Source organism: Sorghum bicolor, chromosome 9, assembly GCF_000003195.3.
Source record: "Sorghum bicolor cultivar BTx623 chromosome 9, Sorghum_bicolor_NCBIv3, whole genome shotgun sequence".
Classification (NCBI taxonomy): domain Eukaryota; kingdom Viridiplantae; phylum Streptophyta; class Magnoliopsida; order Poales; family Poaceae; genus Sorghum; species Sorghum bicolor.
The window spans coordinates 1398642-1409319 of record NC_012878.2 but is presented as its reverse complement, the minus strand read 5'-3'; the positions used below and the strand labels follow the sequence as shown (position 1 = coordinate 1409319).

Sequence of the window (10678 nt, the reverse complement as noted above, 5' to 3'; positions counted from 1 at the left end):
TGCTGCAGCCCCAGGTGTGATGGCCTAGGCGCCATCTTCAAGTGGTCACTCCTACATGTTATCGTTCCATGGTAAACAAAATTGGGCCGGTGGCCCAATGTATCCTAGGGTCGTAAGAATATTGGACTTGTTTGATCTGTATGGTGACTGGTCGTCAGCCTGCTGGCCTGCGAGCCTTCGGCACAGACTGAAGGATGGTGAACCGTGGACTGCAGGGACGGATCCAGGATTTTGGATCAATGGTGTCACTATGAATTTGTGAACCGACAATCACAACTTATAGTAAACAAATAATACACTAGAAAGTTGATATGGTTTAATAGATCAAAGTAACAGATCAATGTATACATAGGCATAACATATGTTTACCTCTTATAAAAGCATTTTGCGGTTGCGGTTTTCCATCTTTTGAAAGCGATCTATTATAACTTTGTCTGGGATTGTTGCTAGAAAGGCAGGCTCAACAAAGCAAATGATGCAGTCATTCATAAACTTGTTGCCAATACGGTTGCGTGATAAAGTCTTCACTGTTTTCATTGCTGAGAAGCACCTCTCTACAGATGCTGTGGCTATAGGTAAAACAAGTACTAGCTTTAGAAGCCGATAGACCAAAGGAAAAGCCAGATGTTTCTTTGTATCCACTATCAGCTTGGCAAGTTCAGTAATGGTGCTCAGTCCAGAAAACCTTTCATCAACTTTAATATTGTCCATGTAAATAGGAAGATCATGAGCAAGATCCTTCAACTCATCAGAATTGAAATCATCAGGATACAGCTTAGCTAATTCTATCAAGCTCTCCAATTTGAAATCAGCAAAAGAATCTTTGGGACTAAAAGTAGCCATGTAAGTAAGCAGATTAGAATTTGTTTCACCAAATCGATCATTGAACTCGATAAGTAGCAAGTCAAGAACTGAATTCAAGCAATCCCATCTATAGTGCTGGTAATTGGTTCGGTTTGTCTTTTTTCTTGGTTTATGGCGATCAATATACTCTTCTTCCATATCCAACTTAGGAATACTATGTTCTTCACAAAAAGAATATATGCTTTCCAATAAAGATTTCCAACCATCATCTCTAATTTGCTGAAATTTTTGCTTGGTTGACTTTACCTCTGACATGGCCTCCAATATATCCTGATCTTTCCTTTGCAAACAAAGTGATAGAGAATTTGCATGTCCCAGGACCATCAACATCAAGTGTAAATGAAACACAAAATCAAAATCCTTAAGATAATCTAGTAGGCCACGAGCTTGACGTTTCTTCTTATCATTTGGGCCATCTTTTTCAACATACTGCAGAACTTCAATAACAGAAGGGAACAAGCTGTTAAGACTCTTAAGGGTCTTATAATGAGAGCACCACCTAGTGTCGCCAGGTCTTTGAAGAGATTGTTCCTGGTTCAGTCCTGTTCCAGTAGAAATCTGTCCACTACCTATTGCTTTCTTCACTCTCTCTTGTTGACTTTGTCGTATCATGTCTTCTCTCTTACAAGAAGCACCAGCAACATTAAGAAGAAGAGATATCATATCAAAGAAATCACTAATGTCATCATTCTTTTTAGCGACTGCCACTATGACTAACTGAAGTTGGTGGGCGAAGCAATGGACATAATATGCTGACCTGTTCTCTCTCATAATCAAAGCTCTTAGTCCATTGAACTCACCTCTCATGTTGCTTGCTCCATCATAACCTTGGCCTCTCACTTGTTTCCATCTCAATTTATACTTTTCAAACAAACTATCAATATTAGATTTGAGACATGCAGATGTCGTCTCAGCAACATGAACAACACCAATAAGTCTTTCTTTGAGTACTCCACATTTATCAACATACCGCAAAACAACAGCCATTTGTTCCTTATCTGAAACATCAGCTGATTCATCAACCAACAAGCAAAACACATCACCACGAATTTCTTTGATTATAGAATTCACTATGACCTGCATAGACACATTGTATTATAGACCATTTCCAAAATTCATAAAAATATAAAAGAAAAGAAATGCAGCCACTAATACCTCTGAAAAGCAATTAGCAATGTCCTTCTGAATATTTGGAGCCACCATTTGATGATTTTCTGGAGCATTCCTTAGCACAACCCGCTTTATCTTTTCATTTTGCGCTGCCATAAGCTTTACCAACTCTATAAAATTTCCCCTATTAGGGGAGTCCTGCGACTCATCATTGCCCCGAAAAGCTAATCCTTGATGCAGCAAGTACCTAACAGCATTTATCGAAGTAATTAGACGAATAAAGTATTCCTCTTTGGCAACATCTTGCTGCTTGTTGAGAGCAAAAAGAATTGATTGGTTTGGCTTCAGCAAATTGTTACATCTTTTCACAGCTGTGTTATGATAGCTAGTTATCCCACCTATATGAGTATCCAGCCTTTGTTTGTTGTTCCATCCAGACCATCCCTTTATTACAAATGCATCATTTCCACCTTGCCCTTCAATACAATCTCTAAACAGGTAGCAGTATAGGCAAAAAGCTTTATCCACCTTCGGACTATATTCTAGCCAATCATATTGTTCAAACCATTCATGATTGAACCGTCGTGGCTTTTTTGCTATGATTGTTTGTGGATAATCAAAACCAGGTTGTGGTCTGTGAGGACCTCTAACCAAATATCTTCTCCTTATCTCTTCTTGTAGCTTTAGGCCTGGATATTCTATTATTCTCTTCCTATCAGCCGGATCATAAGGAAGATCATCTAGATTAACATCTCTTGGTGACAATATCCGAGTCTTATTCTGAACATTGGTGTTTGATGCACCTCTATCTGTATGTGAAGTCCCTTCATCAATGGCTGCTGCTGGTAATTTTCTTTTCAAGAAACGTTCCATCAAATTCATACTACCTGAACGTGTAAAAAATTAATTAGAAACTACAACACATTTGCAGAAAAGAAAATGAAAAGAATTAGTTTGCTTTTGCTACATGAACCACCGGCCATTGTGATCTCAAGAAAGTTTGATAGATGATTACAAATTTAAAAGGCCCCAATGGATCGATGGATTAATCTGCCCTAGGAAAAAAATAACTTCACAACTTATTTGCTCGGTGCCAAGTTACCAACAGGAGGTACAAATCAATTTGTGAAATTTGATGTCGGATTGAATTTGGGTAAAACCTTACCTGATGTTGATGTGTGCTCCCGCCGGCCGCCGCCAGCCGCCTGCAGTTGTATGTCTTGCGAGTCTTCGTTCTGAAGGAAAGGAAGATGGAGGGACTCCTCGTCTCCTGCGTAGGATATTTTCTTTTAGCTGGAACTGTAGCTCGTGATTGGGCTTTGTAAATTCATTTGATAAATGGGCCGTGGACCAAACAAAAGCCTGCTCAATTGCTCTTGCCTCTAGAGTTTGGACTCCAGAAGAATACTGAGGTCACGTGGTGAGCTGAGCTGCTGTCATCAATATAAAATGAGAAAGGGGTACACGGCCCTAATGACAGGCACTGCTGTCCGGTGACAGCAATGACTCTATACTGGGTCCGTCACTGGTGGACTGCATTTCGGTCTGTGCAAGTAGTGGATTTGGTAATTTAATGGCGGCAAAAAACTGCAACCTTCTATGCTGGAATGTCAGGGGGTTGAATGATGGCGCAAAGCGGGCCTCAGTCCGCAATCAGATCTTCTCTTCAGGCGCCACGATGTTTGTTACAAGAAACTAAAATTAGTGCTTGGGATCGCGCGCCCTCTTATAGTGAACACGGTCGGTATGGAAATGGCAAGCAACGCAGTGTTTCTGCCATCAGCAAGGGCGAGTGGGGGGATTCTTATAGCGGCATCAGAACGTTTTTTTCACAATCACCACTCCATCTTGTACGCAACATATAATATCAGCAAGTATAACCATGCTTGTGAAGAACAAAACGTGGACTATCACAGGTGTTTATGGTCCACAGAACGACGCAGACAAGATCATTTTCCTCCAAGAGATCACTGCTTTACGCTCACAGCCTTTGCCAGCATGGTTAGTCCTAGGCGATTTCAATCTAATCCTCAACGCGCATGAAAAGAACAATACACGCCTGAATATACCCATGATAAATCCTTTCAGATCAACGATAGACAACCTAGAACTTGCACGAATGGAATTGAGAGGAAGGAAATACACATGGTGTAACGACCAAGACTCACCAACAATGACCAGAAATTGATCACATCTTTGCATCAGTGGAGTGGTTAGAATGGTTCCCCAGAAGATCTTTCGAAAAAAAGAATGGTTCCCGAGAACCGATTTGCGTGCACTGGCCTCTTTGGGATTAGATCATAGTGCTCTGTTGCTACAGGGAGATATCAGCCAGGATTTCTACCGGGGTTTCAGATTTGAAAGTCACTGGACCTAGATGCCTAGTTTCAGCGAAGTGGTAAGCGAAACATGGGCTAGACTAGTAAACACCCAAGACGCCCTGTTACGGCTACACGTTAAATTACTGCGGACATCGAAGGCTATAAATAATTGGAGAAGGAAATCCATGGGCAGCTGGAGACTCAGATGAAACATTTTAACGATAACATTAGCAAATTTAGAACGGGCGCAAGAGGAAAGAGATCTTACCACAGAAGAACTAGAGTAGAAAAAGTATCTAAAGGCAAAAACCCTTGGATTAGCTGCAATCCAAAAATCACGCGCGCCAGGCAACATTCCAGACTAACTTGGATGCGGAAAGGGGACACTAACACACGTTTTTTCCACTTGCATGCCAACTGTAGAAAAAAGAAAACATTTATAGCCACACTTAAGGGGGAGTCGGGTCAGGTGGTTGCACAAGGGAACAAGTTAACTATGGCATTTAATCATTTTGCCAAGGTCCTGGGCACTTCTAGCGTCAGAACCAAGGCTATCGATTGGGGAGAACTAGGTTATCAACGCCATGATCTGCAGGATCTTGACGCTCCATTCACAGCCCAAGAGGTCGAAACTGTGGTAAAAAATATGCCATCAGACAAAAGCGCCAGGTCCAGATGGATTCATAGGAGGTTTTTACAAGAAGTGTTGGAATATAATCAAAGAGGACTTGGTTCAGGCCATGACGTGTTTCTTCAACAACCGGACATCTCGGATCCATCTGATTACGGCCAACATAATACTTCTACCGAAGAATCAAGAGCCAGAAACACTAGGGGATTATAGGCCTATTAGTCTAATCAACAGCGTCATTAAAATTATCACAAAGCTCCTAGCAAATCAGTTGGCGCCACATATGAACAAGCTAGTGTCAAACGCGCAGAATGCCTTTATCAAAAAAAAGATGTATTCACGACAACTTCATATATGCACAAAGGGTGATCCAACTTTTGCATATAAAAAAGAAGCCAGCCCTATTTATTAAATTGGATATCTCCAAAGCGTTTGACTCAGTAGGTTGGGGCTTTATGCTGGAAGTACTTGAAAACTTCGGATTTAGTATAAAATGGAGAGATTGGATCACCACTCTACTGGGGACAGCGAAATCTCCAAGGTACTGATCAACGGCCAACCGACTAAGGAGATTAGGCACGAGAGAGGACTAAGACAGGGAGACCCCCTCTCTCCCCTGCCGTTCATCCTAGCAATTGATCAGTTACAACGCATAATCGAGTTGGCGACAAATAGAGGTATTTTGTCACCGGTCTTGCCGAGAGCAGCGAACCTGAGGTGTTCTTTGTACGCAGATGATGCTGCGATCTTTGCCTCAGCCACGAACCAAGAGATCAGCTATCTTCACAGAATCCTCAACTTCTTTGGTGAATGCTCGGGACTGAAAATCAATATTGTAAAGACAAAGATATATAGGTATAAGAGTGAGTGACAACACGGTGGCTCAATTACTCCAAAACTTTCCAGGAAAAATATGTACGTTTCCAGGCAAATATTTGGGGTTACCACTTCATGTACGACACAACTCAGGAAAATTGAGGTCCAACCTTTATTAGATAAAATTGGGGCACGTCTACGTCTACTAGGGCTTTAGTTCCGAAAAGTGAAAAGTTTTCGGTACTGTAGCACTTTCGTTTGTTTGTGACAAATATTATCCAATTATGGACTAACTAGGATCAAAAGATTTGTCTTGTGATTTACAGCTAAACTGTGTAATTAGTTTTTGTTTTCGTCTATATTTAATGTTTTATACGTATGTCACAAGATTCGATGTGACGAAAAATCTTGAAAACTTTTTAGTTTTCAGGGTGAACTAAACAAGACCTAGGATGGAAAGGAAGATTCCTAACGTCAGCTGAAAGGGAAACACTCTTTAAGGGCCTGTTTGGTACAGTGAGCTATTTCCAAAATAGCTTCATGGGTGAAGCTCTTTTTCCCCTCCTCTCACAAAGACATAAGTTGGGATGAAGCTGGAAAAAGTAGCTTATTGCAGCTCTCTCTCTCTCATTTCTCTCTCTCAACTATGCATGAAGTAGTTTGTGAAGCTATTTTGCCAAACACTTTTTCCAAAACAGCTCAGCTTCATCTAGAAAGTCACTCATGAAGCTATTTTCTAAAAAAAACAGCTTTACTAGTGAAGTTGAGCTGTGCTAAACAAGCCCTAAGTCAGTGCTGTCTTCCCTACCAATATATCATATGACCGTCTTCCCTGAACTAAAATGGATGATTAGACGGATTGACAGCATGAGAAGAAGCTTCCTTTGGAGTGGAGAGACGCCGGACAGAGTTTACGGTGGGCACTCGATTGTCAACTGGCCGACTTCCTGCCGCCCAAAAAACAAAGATGGGTTGGGGATCCTAGATCTTGAACGATTCGCCCGGGCTCTGAGGAGAGAGCATGGAACAACCTAGAACTGCCATGTGATGACAAGGACACAGAGACCTCTTTGCAGCCTCAACAGTCGTAGCCATTGGTAATGGTCAAATAGCTGCATTTTGGACTTCATCATGAGCACATGGAAATACACCAAAAAACTTAGCACCGACTTTATTCAAAAAGGCGAAAAGGAAGAAGATCACAGTATCTCAAGCACTTAAAGGAAATAAATGGATTTCACATATCAGGCCTATATTAACACAAGAGGAAATCAAAGAATATGTCTTACTATGGGAAGAGATACAGTCCATCCAACTAGACAACAGCAGGGAAGATACCATTACATGGAGATGGACATCTGATGGTGAGTACACCGCTAAAAGCGCATACAACATTCAGTTTGAAGGGACTTTCAGTAAGATAGGGATCATACCAATTTGGAAAGCCAAGGCTGAGCCAAAATGCATATTTTTTGCATGGACACTTCTCCACAAGAAGATCCTCACAGCGAACAACTTACTGAAAAGGAATTGGCCACATGATCCATTATGTAAGCTGTGTACCACCGAACCAGAGACACCCACGCATTTGTGCAAGGATTGCATTTTCTCAAGCCAAGTATATATGGTCATGTCTAAAAATGTGGTATGGACTCTCTACCTTGGACACAATTGCTACAAGGGGGTCGCTTCATAATTACTGGAAGAAATGCCAAAAGAAAATAGAGATAGTCAATCGGAGGAGGTTTGATGGCCTGATTATTTATTTTTGGTGAAATATTTGGAAAGAGAGGAATAAGAGAACCTTCCAAAACAAAAGGCTACAACCAAGGGAGGTGGCCTTCTTATGCAAGGAAGAATTTGACCAATATCAGTGGGCTAGTGGTGTTAATGTAGCTAATGGGCAATAATTTTCTTTCTGTCGAAGCAGGTGTAGTAGTAGTTCTTTAATTTTGCAAGAGTAGTCCAGTTGTATTTTAAAACTTACTTTTTTTTCCTCGTCTAATAAAAATACGGCAAAAGCTTTTTGTCACCTTTCTAAAAAAAATTAAGGGACATAGGCAACTTACCACAAATCTTGTTGGTGCCTTTTCAAGTGCCCACATAGCTATGATGCTTTAGAACCTCGGCCTTAGAGGGATCAAACTGGAATTGCAAACAAATTGTTCACGGACCATTTAGTCTTCCTTGACACAAATCCAATGCAGAACCGCATATGGCCATCCTGTGTGATCTCTTCCTTTGCTCCTAGAAATTAAATTAAACATGGAAAATCCATGACAATCAGATGTAAGGAAACACACAGAAAACAGGTACTATGAGCCATAAATTCCAATAATAGCTCCAACTAAATTACTTTGTCCGCATGTTTTCCATCTATTAAGTCTAGTTGTGAAAGGCTAACTGGAAATTAAAAACAAAGTTGTTGTAAGTACACTGAACTGTGATCTGAGTGCAGGAATTAACGTGAATGAGTTTTGTGACACACATGAAACCTGACAATACCATTGTAGAATTGGGCCAATGGAATCATGAAAAGTTTCTTATATCATGTTGTTGGCGAATTGGACCGATGAAATCATGAAAAGTTTCTTATATCATGTCGTTGGCTTCCTGGAAGCCTGTATCTAAGAAGCTTGCAGTCAGCACCAAATGAAACCCATTCTGATAAAAGGGACTGGACAGCCAAATCATTTGGACATTTTGTCTCCCTAGAAAAATAATTATTGATGCCCCTAACATGCAAACAACAGTAGCTACCTTTGCTGGTACCTTTTAGTGTGCAATACAAAGGGTCTTCTTCCTCTTTTAGTTTTTCCATAGAGTTAACACTGCTCATAAGGCATATCTAAAACTCTCTTTGCATGTCTAAATGGTCACAAATTTAATTAGGACACTTAAAAAGAAGCAACACAGGAATTGGAAACAATATATTTATAGTAATAACTTTCTGAACTGGAGACAACAGGACAAAAGTAAGCTGTAAAACTGCAGGACTACTAAACAAGCCTAAGGATACCAGGGCGTATGCGGAACTAAATATGAAAGCTGAAATTAATTTGCAGCGTGCATTTGTCAAAAGTGATGAGATGAAGTCCAGAGCTATGATGTTTAAATCACAGGTTGTATGCGGAACTAAATAGGAAAGCTGAAATTTGCAGCGTGCATTTGTCAAAAGTGATGAGATAAAGACCAGAGCTATGGTGATGTTTAAATCATAGGTTAACATAAATGAGATTCAAATAAGGCTGATAACAAAGCTGATCAGATATAAACAAATACATGCTTAAATTACAGGTTAACATAGATGGGATTTATATAAGGTTGATAAGCGAAGCTGATGAGATATAAACAAATGCAAAGTAGTTGTTTGCAGCCACAGCCGCAGTCGCCAAAAATCACCTAGGTAAATAAACCATGTACACACCACTAACCAAATCTCTTCAGCAGATAACATGAATGTAAATAAACCATGTACACACCACTAACCAAATCCCTAGGTGTATGAGCAAAATTTAGTATCGTTCAGTATTCGTGTTTCAGTATTGTTCAATATTTTGTGGTCCTGAGTGAACACTCTCCAGTACTTCTCAATATTTTTTCTACTCAGTTTTGACTTGCGGTGTGGAATAGTGTAAAATAATATTCTACACCTAGAGTGTAGACACAAGGCATTGAGGAGGCCACACGGAAGATGGGAGAGAGGGAGGGGGTTGTCGGGCCTCACCTGTGCCGTCGCGTCGCCTGCAGGCCGCGCTGTTGCCTGCCGCCCTGCTGCCACCATGGGAGGGAAGGGGAGGGAAGGGGTGAGAGAAGGGGGAGGAGGAGGGGGCGGCCGTCGCCGTCGTGGTCGCCCCCTGGTGGCGGTGGCGGGAGGAGGGAATGTGAGGGGGGCTGCTTATATTTGGAGCTGGCCTTGCTGAGGTGGACCAATGAAACAAGGTAAAGATGACATGGCGCCGAGCTGGACCAATCAAAAAAATTCAGGTGACATGTATGGCTTCTCTGCGCTGATCTTGTGTTTGTATATGTAAATATAGAAAACCTAAACGTGACAAGTATCCACGTCCACGTCCCTGATCATTACATACAAAGGAAAAAAAGCGTCGTGGAAGGCCCAACTTCAGCGAAACTCCTCAGAGCTATGACTAACTACTCTCAACCATGATAATTGACAAGCCACGGCCCAAGAACACGGCAAGCCAGAGGATGCTTCCATAATGTAGATCTCCTCTGTTGATCCATCAGCGGGATGAACTCCTTAATCCTTTGCAGACTGACCAATACGAAGTGCAGATCATACAAACTATTTTAGTAGGAGACTCTGATTCTTTTGCCATCATAACAAACTGCAATTCTCAAGCGCCATAATGCCCAACGTATTGTTGCATATATATACTTGTTTACCGTGAGCTAAGCTTTAACTTGATCCACCCAGTATTGCTCAAAAGAATTTGGTCTACATCTAACTCTAAAAGCATACCAATTAATTAAGCTCCAAACATATATATACCTCGCCACACTACACTCATAGAAAATGTGTGTCTGTTTGATAAATACTTCAGTTTTGTGCATGGTTCTTGCAGAGCTGAATGAATGCTCCTGTTATTATATATGTTGGCATCAAATTTTGTCTCCCGTTTGTTTGGGCGTAGCGAATCCTAAGGACAATGCATGCGGATTGTAATTAAGGTTAAGTTCCTCTGGTCCAAATTATAAAACACTTTAGCTTTTCTATACGTTGTTTTTATTATATATCTAGGCATATAAAATATATCTAAAGTGAATAACAAAATCTATGAATCTAAAAAAAAACAAAACAACTTATAATTAGAAATGAAGAGAGTACGTATGTAAAAACCGTAAGTGACTCATTTAAATGTCGTGCGGAAAGGTAGTTTGACAACTGCAATCATCCATAGCGAGTGAGGAAAGA

At 40.8% G+C, this 10678-nt stretch overlaps 1 protein-coding gene across 1 annotated transcript; it reads right to left on the bottom strand.

Annotated features, from left to right (window-relative positions):
• LOC8068686 (zinc finger MYM-type protein 1) lies at positions 284-2082 on the bottom strand. The gene is made up of 2 exons (XM_002439111.2): positions 2020-2082; positions 284-1941 (listed from the first exon to the last, which is right to left on the bottom strand). The coding sequence occupies exons 1-2, from the start codon at positions 2065-2067 to the stop codon at positions 373-375; spliced, it is 1617 nt and encodes a 538-aa protein (XP_002439156.2). The 5' UTR covers positions 2068-2082; the 3' UTR covers positions 284-372.

Coding starts and splice junctions, on each gene's coding strand:
- LOC8068686 (XM_002439111.2), bottom strand. CDS start 2,067: ATGGTGGCTCCAAATATTCAGAAGGACATTGCTAATTGCTTTTCAGAG. Junction 1,942..2,019: donor TTGCTAATTGCTTTTCAGAG/GTATTAGTGGCT, acceptor GTGTCTATGCAG/GTCATAGTGAATTCTATAAT.